The 15,881-nt window shown below is 41.1% G+C and overlaps 2 protein-coding genes across 2 annotated transcripts; both read right to left on the bottom strand.

Annotated features, from left to right (window-relative positions):
* Window positions 1-20: 20 nt before the first annotated feature.
* On the bottom strand, window positions 21-11,230 carry LOC130691008 (cAMP-dependent protein kinase type II regulatory subunit-like). Its single transcript, XM_057513907.2, is given in 10 exon segments — window positions 21-1,624; window positions 1,693-1,954; window positions 4,563-4,694; window positions 4,804-4,933; window positions 5,024-5,130; window positions 6,511-6,594; window positions 7,001-7,086; window positions 7,998-8,105; window positions 8,108-8,377; window positions 10,733-11,230. Coding segments are annotated over 9 exon segments (1,197 nt in total). The 5' UTR covers window positions 8,265-8,377; window positions 10,733-11,230; the 3' UTR covers window positions 21-1,493.
* An 833-nt stretch (window positions 11,231-12,063) lies between these two features.
* LOC130691016 (leptin receptor gene-related protein-like) lies at window positions 12,064-12,804 on the bottom strand. The gene is made up of 3 exons (XM_057513915.2): window positions 12,653-12,804; window positions 12,383-12,578; window positions 12,064-12,286 (listed from the first exon to the last, which is right to left on the bottom strand). Exons 1-3 carry the CDS (start codon window positions 12,691-12,693, stop codon window positions 12,173-12,175), a joined length of 351 nt encoding a protein of 116 aa, XP_057369898.1. The 5' UTR covers window positions 12,694-12,804; the 3' UTR covers window positions 12,064-12,172.
* Window positions 12,805-15,881: the final 3,077 nt, after the last annotated feature.

Below are 15,881 nucleotides of genomic sequence, written 5' to 3'. Positions count from 1 at the left end.
GTATACTCGAACCCTCCGTCTTTTTAAAACTGTGGGACACTAGTGCTGGATCTTTGGACAAGAAAGAAAGAGTACACAAAACTCACGAAAACGTAATCAACTAAACAAGGTGATCTAAAAGAATTGAATCAACTACAAGTTTGATCTGTGTTGTTAGATGTTGGCGAATCGATTGCTGGAAAGGCAATAAGGACGTACTATATACCAAATAAGCACCGATTCTTTCCCTTTCGACTCATTTGATAAATAAATCGAAAAGGGAATAGAAACCCGAGTTAGGGTTGTTATTTTTGAACAAGCTAAAAAAACAAATGGTTATCTATATACGTATACCATTCAGCCACGACAGGATAAGTTTTTTTTTTTTTTGGGGGGGGGGGGGGGGGAGTACATTACGGTGAAGGAAAACCAACAAACGACTGGTGTAGAAATCCCCATAACAACGAAAAAATTAAGAGGATTAGCACACACGATTCTACAGAATAGAGCGTCAATAGCTTCGAGAGGAAGAAATATGAAAGAGGCGGATGAGGACGAGGATCAATCACGCGGGAGTTATGAAAATTACAGACTAGATAATGGCAGGAAAAAAATATATATGATAACAAACAGCGAGACACTGATATAAGACTAACATTGAATGGAAACGGGGTTTCTTGGAAGATTGATGGCTTGATAGAACGCGGAAGAAGTCTGACAAAGTTACACGCAGTGACGAAGTTAAGACGGGTGGGGGGAACTCGATGGGATTGGCTTTGGGTGATGACGCAGAATAATGGAATGGCTGCTTGTTTGTTTCCTTTTGTCCCGCCGTCAATGGTTGGAAATCAGCAAACAAGCCTTCTCTTTTCTTCTCGGCATGAAGCAAGAAAACTTGAGGCGTACAAAGGATAGTTAATAGGCCACACAACGTTGGCAATAAAAACCAAATAAAATAGAAAAAAAAAACGTGATAGACGAATCACGATTAGAGTAAAAGTTGAAATAAAAGCCTGTACGAAAGATTTTAGTGGCGACACGAAGCATCTAACATCCTTTTTTTTTTCCTTTTTTCTTGATCAATCACGTGAGACACAATATCAACGACAACCGTAGAAGTATGTGTTTTTTTATAATAAGCGTCATAGGGAGGAGCTCTGTGGGCGTACATCGACGTGTCAGAAACGCGAAGAGAAAACATCACGCCCGTGAATTCTTCTTACTGTTTCATCAACATGTTTATTCGGTTGTTTTTGTTTGCTTTGCCTTGTAGTCTTTTCCTTTTCTCGCGACATCTCACAAACAGGTTCACTTTCAACTGTACTTTTGTGTTCCTTTTCTTTTCTTTTTTTATCTAAGAGGCATTTCTCTTTTGCTCTTATGCCCAGGGTAGGTGTGTGTATCCATTCGCATTCGCGCCATTTCAATCAAAGCAGTTCGTGATTATCGTAAAGCTCTCACGTATGTGTGTGTATATATGTTTTACTGTTGAAATAGCTAGACGATACAGACGTTTACCGGATGTCGCTCATGTTAACGCGAGAGCCGAAAATGCGAATCAACTGGTCCTCGTAGTCGTCGATGTTCCTCTTCATGATATTCATGCACGGACCCATCAAACGCTCGAATGCCTGGACATCCAAAACTGGAAAAGAGTTTATTTTTAGAGGCCATCATTCTTTCGGTATGATCAATAGTATTTGTATAACTTACAGGCGAGACGAACTGGGCCGACGCAGTAGGCGGACGCGGCTCTTGGCCGATGAGTGACCAAAGCCAGTTCTCCCAAGTATCCGCCTTTGGTGACTCGACTGACCTCCACCTCGATGTCGTTCTCTCCGGCGACGGTGATGCGAACGGTTCCGGCCTCAACAAAGTACATGCCGTCGGCCGCATCGCCCTGTCGGATTATGCATTCGCCATCTTCAAACGTCCGAGGATTCAGAGCATCCGCCACGTTCATCCGTTCGTACGACTGTTCAGAACAAGAAATCAGGAATTATAATCATCCTTATCGCAGCATTAATAGTAAAACATCATTACGAACGTAGTGAATCACTAGGTTGACATAACAAAACATAATTTACATAATTATTCTATCGTTCAGCCAAAAATTGATCGTTTGGAAAAGGAAGAATCCTGTAACAAGTCGATCCCAATTATTCAAGCAAAAAGCAGATTTGTTATGATGTACAGCGTGCCTATAGAAAGATTCTTCCCTGTACGGCAGCTTGCCAAATGTGTATCAATTGCTAGTACGGAAATGGGTCCTGAAATTTGTCACACATCCAATCGTCCCGCTCTCCGCCTCAGCCCTCGAAAAAGCAAAAAATAAAAATGAAGTTTAACAAAATTGAATTTAACAATGGGTTTGCTGTGGGTGACGTATCACGCGCGTATCATGTTAGCTAGAAGCCGGCGAACAAAAAAATGAATCAAGAAAATGCCTCTTGTGTATTTGGGGTGTGTAGGCGATTGGCAATTCAAAAGACGGCAGCCCGCCACACATGCGATTGTGTTGCATCGAATCTCGCTTTAATGAGATTCGTTGATGTTTTTGATATGCAAGAATAGCTGTAAGACTCTCGGGAACTGTCAAGCTGCGCTGTCGTTGACAACCTTGTTCAACTGTATGCGCAAAGTGATTTCCGACAATAAAATCAAAGGGAATTGTAAACAGAAAAAGAGACGAACAAAAGCTATTGTTTTCATTCGTTTTTTTTACTTGTTTTCTAGAAATAACAAGTTGTTGCAACACACAAAAAATGTTGCATATTTAATGTTTTATTGTCGTGTACAGTCTAGACAACAAGCGGAGTTACGTGTAAGCGTATTCTGATCACTGAAAATACACGTACGAGCACGCAAAGTCTCATTGCGTTTATAACATTTGACTGACGTTCGAATTCAAGTTTATTTTTTTATTTTTCCTGTGCGCTTCTCCTCTTTGCCCTTCGTTCGGGATGAAAAGAATTAATGGAACACAGGCTGCCATTCAGTTTATAGCCTTTTCCATCTGCTTTCCTTATTTATGATTCGGGAACATTTTCATGTTATTAAGAGCCTATTGTTATGTTTCGTACGTCATCGTTGTAGATGTAACGAACAGCAGAGACTGCTTTCCTTACAAACAACCAATTAAGTTCTCGAGCATCGCGAATACCTAACTGTATCCGTCATCAAAAGAATAGGCGCCATTTTGAGGCTGGCGTTTTTATTTTTCGTGCAATATCAAACGGAGAAATCGATGCTGCTTTGCCACCTAAATTATGTACCATCTCGCGAAAGCTTTCCTCTATCATTCCGCTAGTTCGTTATTAATTATTTAATAGGCCAAAAACAAGAAAATCTATGCAAAGTTCGTTCCTTACGATCGCCCATTTTCACGGCGCTTCTTTTTGGCGCATCGCACGTTCGCTCCGTTTTTTTTCGTTTAACTATTTTTGCACGCGTCACATCCACACAGAAACAGTGAATTAAAACGAAAAAAAAAAAAAAAAAGAAAGAAAGAAGCCGCATATTAATATTAATGCAGAATATTCGTGCGCGGTGATGCGAAACAAACAAGCCGTATTCAACGTCCAAATATTTTAAGTTGCAAACGCTATTTGGCTTGGCCCAGCTGGCATTAGAAAAACATGAAAAGGCAAACTTCGATTACCGGCCAGACATTATTGGCCCAACGGCCATATCGATCGGAAAAGCTCATTGAGTCCGTGCATTGCTTCTCACAATATTTGCAGCGAAATCAAACACGAGCCGTGACGAAAATCTCCAACGCAAGAAATGGAAAACCAAAGTAAGAATCGCTGATGAATTTTGGCTGTATAGAACGGCGAGGAAGAAGAAAGAAAGAGAGACGTGGAAGTGTCAGTGGATCGATAAACAATGAGCAATTCTCCCGTTTGTGCGGGACTCGGGTACTGACAGCTCAATACAAAGTGAGCAAAGGTCTTTTTGGTTGCTGGCCGGCCAAGAAATAATTTTTGGAACGTTGGAAGAGCCCACCGAATTGGTTTACCGTAATTGGATTGATCGTGCAAAAAAATACGAAGCCTGATATTGACTACCACATCGATGTAGCAGAATCCAAAAAAGAAAGCAGACGTTTCCTCAAATTGTATACCTAACCCATCGTTGCCCGTCCAACTCGAGAGCTTATTTCACATGACTCATCGTGACAAAATCATCGATTCTCATTTAAGACGAGATCTGCCGATTGTTCAAAAACCATCCGCGCGTATTATTTTGCGTCAAATGAACCGCAAAGCGACGATAACGAACCCGAAAAAAAAAAGATCTAGCTATTCTGTCATCGGGTAGTTGCAATCGATGGAACAACGAAGCCTTCGATTTCCGTTTTCTATGTGTCGTTATTTCTTTGTACCAGAAGGATCGGCGCCCACCAGCACTTGCTTGGTGGCTTGGTAGGCGATCAATGTCAAGTGATCTGCCATGTACGATTCTCGATAGCTATTCGCAATTGACAGAGCCCTAATAAATCAATGCGTTGGCTTGACAAAAAGCCGGATGTGCGGCTGACGTGTTCGCCCTTAAATTAGATATGCATCAAAAAGGCTTACCGTCAACGCTCGCAGCATGGGTACAGTTTCTAGTAGTGTCTCGTACATTTTACGCTTCTTGCAGGCCGTTTTCAGGATGATTCTTCTGAATGTAGTCCGGTCCATTGCCCACAGCGAACCATGGCTCATGGCCTACCAAATATCAACAGACATTTATTATTAAAACGTTGAATGAAGACCTACGGTAACATCGATCGTTCAAAAATATAAATGTATAAAAAAAAAAGGAAGGACAATATACTTGAACTGTTGCAGCACGTGGCATGTTGTACATGAGAGCCAATTCGCCGAAACTGCCGGAATCCTCGTATTGACCTACGAGTCTCTTGGTTGGCTCTGTTTCTGAAGCCACGTAAATGTGAAACGCTCCGCTGTTTTTGGGTACAACATCAAACAACCCGAGGGAGGGAGATAATGAATTAAACCATGAATTTTCAGAAAACTTGTTATTATTATTTTACCTGTCGATGACGTAAAAGTTGTCTCCATCGTCTCCCTGACGTATGACGTAGTCACCGCTCTCGACAGTCTTTTCGAACATGGCGTCCAGGACGTCTTGAACCTGGTCCTGTATACAGCAATTCGATGGTATAGTGAAATGCCAAGCAAAATGAGATGCACCAACATGGGAAAAAACAAAAAAATAAGGCTAACCCATACATCCTATCTGTCCAGTGCGCAGTTTGGAATTAATTGGATCACGTATCCTATTACGTGAATTTTACTTGGCGGAACCTGTTACGCGTGCTTACATATATCGATGTGCACGCATTGAGGCAACGTCTACTCCAGCACGAATAGTAGAAATATATTTTTTAAAGGCATACTTTCAAATCGCATTTCAATTGTACAACACGTAGTCTATTTAGATAAATGAATTACTGTAAGTACGAGGAAATTTCTCGTCCGCTTTCATTTACTCGTTTAAGACGAATAGGATATGAATTTCGCACGGGCTGTTCAATTATACCTGAAAATTATGGGTCGATGTGACATTCGATAGAAGTTTTCTGTTTCTGTTTAAAAGTCTGCTACTTTCTGTACCCCATTGGCAAAATAAAAAGGATACAAGGCAACGATTGATTCGTTTTGTCCGTTTTTCCGTCTCAAACTACTGGAAAGCAGTTCTGTCCTCTTTATGTACGCAATCGTGGGTCCTCCACATAGATATGCACTTGAGCAAAAATATTGCTCATGTGTGCGTGTGTCCGTGAAGCTCCAACAATAACGCCAGCAATTGAACTAAATGGCTTTTGGCAACCATTGCCTGAACTCCAAAGAAAATGACAATTGGAGTCTTTTCTCTTTCACTGACAGTCCGTAAATGGATTTCTCCCCCTCTTTCCCAAGTTTTGCCTTTCAGAGCTGTAGCCCGACTAGATTATGAGACTAAAACAATCAAACAATAGTTGGATAGAAGAGTAGATTACTTCAATCAGAGACAGTTCTTTTTTTGTTTTCGATTGATCAGCAAGTTCAGAATTGGCGGACATGTTCTCATCATATACCTGTAATCCTTTAGCAAAGCTAATAATGCAAATGCCAAAGAGAGACAGAGTATAGAAGCAGAAAAAGAGAGAGAAAAAAAAAAGGATAGAATTGGAAGGAGGGGATACATCTAAGGCTACGACGAAGCCAAAAACGAGTAAGGGGCGCAGGTAAAATGTCAGGACACGATCAATACGACGAAGGCGCCCTGGCGATAGAGCATTTGTTAGCATTAGGCAGCCATAGATCGGCTCCTGTACCGAGCGCAGTTTACGGCTAATAAATGAAATTAATGAAAGGCTTTGATGTCGGAAGAATACGGGTCTCTACCGTACGCACTCGACGTCCGATATTAGAAATTACTATTTGCTATCCGTGATTGACATCATTATAGTGGACGCAGCGCTGGTGCTCCTTTTTACTTGTCCATCAAGAGTAAATCGAATAGAAAAGGACTTACCGGATCCAATGATCGGAAAATGAAGATGTTCTTGACGGCCTCGGCGAGTCGGTGACGTTGCTGATCGGATTTCGGGTGAACTACCTGCAAAATAAGAAATACAAGGAAAAGAGAATGAATAAAGATAAGTCACTTCTTTGGAAAGGAGGACGCTAGAGCGAACTAGAAAAAAAAAAAAAAAAATCAAAGAAACGGGCAGATAAAAGTTGAACGACATGTGTTAGTTTATGAATTCATAATAAACAGACGCAGCGATGGGAGAAAAAAAATAAAAACGGGGACCGGTGAATATTTTCAAAGAATTTTAAGAGTAACAATTGTTCAATGCTGGGCTGCCAATATCTATAGGGCAGCGCATATTCAAAGCATTCCTTATTGGACGCAAATTTCAAAAGAAAAAGTGATGAAAGGAATCTAAGGCTTATAATTCTAGGCGAATAGGTTTCTATTTAATAAGTCCTACACATCACAAGTTATGAAGAATACGAACCTTTTCTCCTTCGTCGTCATCGCCTTCGGGATCGTACGACTCGGCGAAGACGGACTTGCGGCGATTGAATCGATTGGCCAGGGACTCTTTACATTGCCAACATAGTTGTACACGTTCCGCGCAAACATTCGAGAAAATTAAAAACAAAAAGAGTGAAAATTAATTTGTTAGACTTTCGCTGCTGGAATTTTCTTGTCACAAAAATTCTACGAACGCATGATCACTTATTTTTGCTATTAGATAAAACGTGAATTGCAGTAAAGAATTGTAGTTTTGTTTTAGAGGTTTTGCTTAAAGGGTTGGCTAACTGTAGCTGCTGTTCTGGAACAAGCAAATAGCCGACGCCTTTGGGACTTGAATTTATCTTTTTTTTTTTAATGTCGGCTGACGTGATCAACCATCCATTATTTCCGATTTTTTTTCCTTCTACAGTTTTCTTATTTTTATTCGGTACACTTGGCATTATGCACACCCTTTTTTTTATGTTACGTCATCGCTGTTTTTTTTTTGTTTAACCAAGAAGCGCTTCCGCTCTTTTTATTGTGTCGTTCAATCGGCCTGACGTCAAACTTCTTTTTTTCTTTATCCCGTTAAATATTGCGAAATTGCAGTTATTATCGTACTTATTTTTTTTTTAACTTCCTGCGATAACGCGAATACCGCAAAACGATAAAGCAAGCTCCCCCAAAAAAAATCTCGTTGGTGAGAACAAATCAAATTGTTCTTCTCACGAACCGAATCTCGACAAGCAATAACTCGATCGTGAATTCAAGTTAATCCACAATCGAGTCGTGACGCAACGAGATAGCATGGCATAAAAATTAAAATATGCATGAAACAACGGGGATTTAGATCGTTATCATCATGCCTTACAAGTAAATTTGCTTCCTAATCAATCCCCTAACGTTCACCATAAATAACACACACACACTAAAACACTCTAATAAACAAGTGAATAAAAAAAAAACTGTAATCAGATTTGTAATAAAGGTCTTACCTGGCGAAGGTTCGTCACTCTCATCGGTAAGCATGGAATCATCCGACTCGGGTCCGTGTCCATTCCCGTGCGCCGCCGATCCAGCCACTAAACCGCCCGTCTGTTGATTGTCTGCTGCTGCCGCCGTTGTCGGAGTTGAGAAAAGTAGTCGGCGGCGAAGTCGACTAGATCCACCGGGCGCTCCACCAGGCAGCTGACGGTGAAATCCAGCAGCAACTGCTGCAGCTGGCCGGGGATCTCATATCTACTAGCAGCGTCACGTGACATGGCCCCCGATCCTCCGCCAATACCGATACCACCTCCTCCCCCGCCTCCAGCTCCACTTTCAGCCCCTCCACCTCTGATGACAACGCCCAAAGTTTTGTACGTTCGGCTTGTCTCTGCCGCGTCAAACGCAACGCACGCAAAACATGAAAAAAAAAATAAATAAGAGGGATGAAAAAGAAATATCAGAGCATGTCACATGGTATAACACACAGAAAAGACATCGTCGACATTACAGCACCAGCTTTTTTGACAAATAACAAGCCTCCGGTGAACAACCCAAAGGATCGACTTCTCCACCGCCCTTATTTCTTGTTTACAGTGGGCGGATGGATGGAGGACATCTTCGCCCAAAAATTGTGACACAATTTATTTTTTTTTGTCGATTGAATGTCATCTGAAATGAGAATGTGTTGATGCATCATGTCGAGCAAATGGGGCTGAATCAGTTGGAATTTTTTTTTCAATCACTTTGTTGCGAAACTATTTCATTTGCCACTCAAAGCGATCAATCTTTCTACCAATTTAAAGAATTTCCGCGCGTGTCTCGTCCGTAAATGTACCCCATTTCCCTATCGAATAACTTTTTTTCTCGCCTCTTCGCCTTCCTTTTCAATACCTTTGACTGATGGAGCGCTCATTCATTATCTGCGATATTCTAACAGGTCCCCCTCCCCTTCCCGCTCTTTTCATTTTCACGACTTTGGTGAACTGCTCAACGCCTATTTACATAAGATAAAGGGCGTCGCTTGGCGTGAAAGAAACGTCGTCAAAATGCGTCAATCAATTCGAATATCTCGTGTCCGCGTCTGTTCCCTGTTTTCATTCGACTTGGATAAGATTGCTGATGACCGAGGGTAAACTCTTTCCCCCCTGTTCGCTCTCTGTTGGTTACGAAGAGAAAGGATCCGTGGGCGTAGGGAGCGTGCGTGTACCAGGAGGCGCTTGGTGCCGCCCTCCACACGTCTGTTTCGCTGTGCGTTGACGCAGGGCAACTCGGGCGCACTTCTTCGCAGATCGATAAACTACCAGTGCGGCTTCTTTCCTCTCCCCTGCTCACCGATATCAAATTTCTTTTTGCCTCTCCACCATCTCCATGGCGATCTTCAATCCCTCTGTCGACGGGCAGACTCACTTCATGTGGAAAGGTGCAAAGAAAGGAACGAAACAAAAAAAAAAAAAACTGCGGGACACGCACACACCTTTGGTGAACATCGTAATGAGCGCTATTGTCTCGTTCGAGTGTCGGCCAACCGAAACTAAAGAAATGAAACGAGATCTAATCGTCGAGAATTCAGGCCATTGCGTTTATCTTTATCTGCGTCCGTATACACAGCAAATGGATACACTTGACGGGGCTACTTGTGCCCAGTCTGTGTAGCATGGCAGCTTCATTTAGTGCCACGTACCGTGTGTGTATACATTTGGCCTACACGTCAGCCCAGCTCATCGATCCTGTGGGGTCGGTCTTATTGCTTTTTTCCCCGGGAACCCATCTATCGGTTGATTGCGTCCGGACGTGACATTTTCTTTTATCGTTCGTATTCGGCAATAAAAAGCGAATGCAATATCTTTTTACCTTGGATGACAATCGAAAGGGAATCGAGGGCAACCCTGATGGCACATATACCGAACAGGCACGTGAAGAGATAGAAAGGGAGGGGACAGACATGGTACTGAGAAAGGAGAAACACAGTTGCAAAACCGGCCTGTTTAGTTTGGTCAGTTCTGAAAAAAAAAAAAGTTAAATCTCATTGTGAATTCAACAGGGCGCGTGTGCCAAAGTAGTGCGCGACTCGACTTTCCCTTCTTTCTATGACTAGCTTGCTCTCAATTAACTATCTGAGATGCGTCCAACGCCATATCGCGTTACAACGCTCCCACTGCTACACGAGATGAACGAGAGTCCTCATAACCTACTCATTTGGCACTGATGATAGATCTCTTCTTCTCTCCTCTTTCATCTCTCTCCCTCTTTTCCCTACATTATCTATCCAACTACATCTCGTTCATACCGTGCGTGCCTCACTCACTTTGACCCTCCCTCGGCACAAGTTGCGAGCACTGGCAAAAGAAAGGAAGATCGATAGCCAGACACAGCGGCACCCACACGGGTAACGCATATGTGCAGGGCAGGCCTCTCTTTTCTAGGCGGATCCATACAGTTCTCGGTCGCAATCAATAGACATTGTAAAAAAAAAAAAAAAAAAAAAAAGAAAAAAAACCGGCGAAAAAAGGAGGCCGCCATCCCCGTATGGGTGGGTCGTTCAATCCAATGAAAACATACACGTACAAAGAATAGAGAGCAAGGCCAAGTTCTAGTTTTTTTTTCTCTCCTTTTTTTGCGTATCAACACGGCAATAGAATGAAATTCTATTGTGTAGTGACAAGAACCCAAAGCCTTGTTTACCTGTTTTCAGCTTGTTTTTTTTTCTTATTCTAGAAAGGCAGCACTTAAAGTCAATAGACACCTGTTAAATGGCGATAAAGACGTCAGTGACAGCAGTGGTCGAATTTCTTTTGCCTGGACGATCTCACAATCCGATTGGGAAAGATTCACTTGTGCTTGCGAATTCAGTTGAACTGTTGTCCGTGGATCCGTTAAAACGGAAATGTTCTGTCCACCTAAAGATGATAGTTCTCCTCGATGAACGTTAGTCGTTGTTCCAACACAATAACAAAAACAAATTCTTATGGCCACGAAATTCAAAGTCGACACGAGGGGCGTCGTTTTTTGTTAGCACAATTGAGCGATGAGTGAATATTCCTGTAATCGCAGAGATGACACGAAATAAAAAGTCCAAAAAAAAAAACAAAAAAAGAAAACGAAACGATTGTGTTGAACGAAAGAAGCTCCGCGATATAAAGTGGCCCGAACACGCTGACGAGCCACAACGAAATGAGTCTCGAGTATCTCTCCAGGTTGCAAACTGGTGGACAGACTGTACACACACTCCTCCCTTTCTCGCCAGTACTCGAAAACATGGCGAGGGGCCGACTACCTGGCAGATCAAACCGATCGTGCGCGAGCCTACCAACGAGTAAAGAGAGAAGGTGTACTGGCTGTGGGAGTTTCAGGGAGGGAGGTGCGAGCCACAGCATCTATCGTGTCGATTTCACATCTGCATCGATGGGTCTCACGACACGCTGGCTTCTGGTTTTCGCCATAAGCACCATCGATGTCGTTCTCAAATCCTTGAGCTTTCGATCATAACATTCGTAATTGTCTGGGCTTTGTTTGACAATTGAAATGACCCGAGACTGTCGCGTGACAGCTCAAGATGTTGAGTGGCTTTTAACAACATTGCCTATTCGAGTTTAATCCAGTCTGCCCTCTCATTGTCTGCGGTATAAAAAGAATAATGGAGGGAAGCTAAAATCAATACTCACCAACAAGATCGAGTTGGACGCCCGGGGTGGGGCTTGGCTGACACGAGCAAACAGACTTGGTTTCTTTTCTTCCTCCAGCCCTTTCCTATGTCGATGTAGAGCGCGGAAAGGAGGATTGAGAGACACCTTCCACTCTTTAGTCAAACGAAATAAGGAATGGAAACTTGTTTGCCGCGCAACTCCAAAAAGACAACCGTAGCTTTGTATTTGAAGTTGTATATTATGGTTCCTACGGCGTCAAGTGATCCGTTGATTACCAATTATACAACACAAACATTTTCTTTTTGAAAGAAACAAAAAAACTCTTCATTTTTTTTTTTTTCAAATTCCAGGCGATGAAGACAAGGATGAAAGCGCTTATAGATAAACGGTTTGTAGGGCAAAATAGTAGAGAGTAGTGAAAAGAAATAGAAGAAGTGTCCGCTCGACGAGTTCGAGAAATTCAGATTTTTAAACAACCAAACCAAAATGTAGCTCTATTTACACAGATAGGGACTTGTTGGCACCTTTGACAAGAATTCTCACCACATGCTATAATCCACGTCGTCATTGTCAAAAGCGAGGAAAAATCCCAAGATAGTGAGAAATACTACAATATTGGCCGTGATAACTAAACCTGCTGAACCCCACGCAATCTAAAATCAATCGTAAAACATTTTAAGTAATTTTATAATTTGTTATCCATTTTAGTATGAGAGATATGTAAATCTGTGCATGTATATTTTTCTTACCACTGGTGCTGTTGCTGGAGCTCTGGCTAGAACAATGGGGAGGCTGAAGGCAGACACAATAATGCATGCTGTAATGAACAGGGCAATCTCACGGCAAGGGTTTGTATTTCCTGTCCCATCTCCATATCTTCGTGAAAACACAACAGGAAGAGGTGCCAACAAATAAAACGCTACCATAAAAAATGGCCACCAGTTGCTGAGAACACATTTGTTCAAAATGATTATTCTTAAAATTTTTGTTTACAACACGGTGTATTCACAAAAACTTACCCATACTGGGGCAAGGCACAAGCCAATACTAGAAATGTCATACCAATGGAGCCTGAGAAGGCTAATCCAATAAGACTGTAAGAAAATAAATTTATTCAAACTGTGAACTAAATGTCGAAAACTATCTATTCATACTTACGCTGGATATACAAAATGATTGACAACATAACACCAGATGGACAGTTGTTCCAGGTCATAGAATTGTTACATATTAATTAATCATACATTAATAAACATTCATCGATTAACATTTTTTTTTACATACTAACGACAAAGCCGGAAGTATGACTCATAAAATGGCTTTGTGTGTAGGTTAAGCTAAGTCTAGGAGGTATATAACTGAAAAGACACTATAATGTTAAGACCGAGACTCACCCCTTATTCCTGCCATTGCAATTATCTGTGTAGATGCGAGTATTTAATACAATTTTTTCCAATTCGTAAAATTACAAAACACTCCAAAAACAATTCGATTAGCAGCTCTTTGCCCCCGTACAGTTTACGCCGAAAAATGAATACGGGACCGTCTGTCACAAGAGGTTTGAAAGCCTCTTCTACTACAGGGACGATTGTGTTTGGAAGCGCGGATTCAAGCAGATTCAAGTTCAAAATTTCAAGCCTAGGTAATATACGAAGGGAAATATAGGCGTCGGATTGAAGTAATTATAAATAGGTTTTAGTGTTTGAGCTCAATTACTTTCGTCTGGTGAGTTAGAAAGAGTTCTAACTCACTTTATCACCAGCGATGGAGATGCAATTCGTATCTTGTAAAACAAATTTAACACGGACGTGTCATCCAACCAAAAGAATATGGATTCCCCATAGTGCGATATAATTAGTTTTAGATAAAGCTGTTGAGGAAATTGTAAATTTATTGGGTATACTAGTGTGCGACCCCCTGCATCCATCAAAGCAACAAGTACGACGACTACGGCTAATGAAAAAGGGTGTGCCCCAATTCCGTCCAGCAGGACACAAATGGATGGGCCTTCTGTTCTCATGCCACCAAGTATTGCACGCAATTTCATTCTTGATAATGTATGCTAACAATAAATCAGAATTAAAATGGCCAGGAGCCACTGTCGGCATTCTTATCCGTAGACCATTTTGTTATGGGCCCAATAACAAAGGATGAGGAAAGTTAGGCTAATGTTATATCAGGATCAGAAACAAAATAACCTGGGCAAAGTTTAGCCAGCTATGCGTTGCTCATAGTCAACAAGTAAAGTGATTGAAAGGCAAGCCTCGAGGTATGAATCAATCAAAGTTTCAGGAAAACATGTGGATGTTATACTGAGCAGGGATGTTATTCAAAGCTGAATTTTAAAAAACGTGTGTTACAACAGATTATCACAAGTAAATATTCACAGTTGAAATTAAATCTATTTTTTTATCGCATCGACGACCTACGTTTACATTCTATTCTGCTTTTTTACTACCTATGCTGTCAACCTGTCACTGCCACATGTGATGCCAAAAAACCTACACTCATAAGTTAGTTAGCTGTAGAAATTATTTAATATTTCACACAATTACATTTTAGTTCGTGTTTGCGTCAGGTAATTTTGAGTTTATCGATAGGAAACCAACGCTAGCAATTCAGGATACATGCACATTAATCTCGTTTAAGATAGGTTGGCTGGCATGACAGGATACACAATAAACAACTTGAAATTGTTGGCTGATTTTTTTGTCAGCCAACCATAAAAAACGTCAACATGCCTGGCCGATATAGGAACCACGTCGCATTTGGCAGCGATAAGATATTATGTAATAACTTATGATTTCCATGCAACACTTTTTTGAGCTATCGCTTTACAAAAAAAAATGATTGAATTGTTTGCTGCGTTGAAAAAAAATACACGTTTGATTAATTACGAAATTTCCTTTTCCTCACATCTTCCGGAATCATTCAACATTATGTTGAAATATTACCAAACGGTTGATTGTTTATGATCAAGAGACTGCACCCCATAAATTTCCGTTCATATAGTCTCTATGCAATCGAGAACAGCAGTCGGAACTTAAGATGACCGATGGGACAGTTATAAATGAGCATCGGACCGCCAGCACTTCCAATTGTATAGAGAAACGTCTAATAGAGTCGATCTAAATCCGATCTTTATGAATGTTGGATATTTATTTCTAATGATAAATGTTCATTAAATGCTCCAGTTGGCGTTGCTAGGATAGCTTCCGGAAAACGCAAGTTGTCAGCTGCATACGGCTACGATGAACAATTAGCCAACGAAGAGTTGTTCATTATGCATTTGGATTGTGACATACGGCCACGTTGGAAAATGATATTGTCTTTATTAAGATAGGACGAGGTTTTCCATCATATTCACTTGTAATGACACATTAACAACTGCGTGTAGTAGTATGCTTTAAAAGCTGCTCTCTCCATTTAATTTCTTCGGGCAAAATTGGATTTCTATTGCTTTGCCCGCCATTGACCAAGGAACCGTAGCTGGAACGAATGCCATCGTCACAGAGTGGCGGTAATCGCAAAGCCAGTTGTTTTGCATAATAAACATACATCAGTTCTTATGAATAATTGCATCTGGCGGAATGTGGACTTGGTGAAGTCTCGATTTGTTTGCAAGTTCATCGACCATGTGTAAACTGGAAAAACTAGTGGTTCAACAATAACAGACATGGCGTGTCGACGATCTTATGTACCAGTCCACACGTTTCATTTGCTTGTCTCAGCTGGGATCTCTAAAAAATTTGCCATTTCGTAACGAATGAATATCAATATAGCTTATGATTAAATTGTTTCATTGTAGCACATTTTTTCCGATTGCCTTACAAGGGAATAAACAATAGACATAGATCATAGGTCTTTTTTTTAATTCATTGCTGTGTATTTTAAAAACCATATCAATTCCACTAAAATAGTAAACAAAGATGACTTAGCCTCTAACGATGACCGCTTGTCACACGCACGTATGAATTAAGAGGTTTATTTCATACCAAATGCTTTAGTTTCTTAATTTCATGTGGCACTGAAACGCGAGAGTCGTTTAATCAATGACTCTCCGTTTATGGTGTGCAAACAATTTCGAGGTGCGGAAAGCACAACTAGCAGCGATGTATGATGACGCAGTTTGCTCGCACCAAAAATGGGTTTGCCAACGCACTCGCTTACACGAAATGCATTTAACTAAGATTCATTTAAAAGCTTCTGTGGTTATTTAAAAAACAGTTAGTAAAATATAATTCCTTG

Source organism: Daphnia carinata, chromosome 1, assembly GCF_022539665.2.
Source record: "Daphnia carinata strain CSIRO-1 chromosome 1, CSIRO_AGI_Dcar_HiC_V3, whole genome shotgun sequence".
NCBI classification, from domain to species: domain Eukaryota; kingdom Metazoa; phylum Arthropoda; class Branchiopoda; order Diplostraca; family Daphniidae; genus Daphnia; species Daphnia carinata.
The sequence above is the reverse complement of the archived record's forward strand: the minus strand, read 5'-3'. Positions and strand labels throughout refer to the sequence as shown.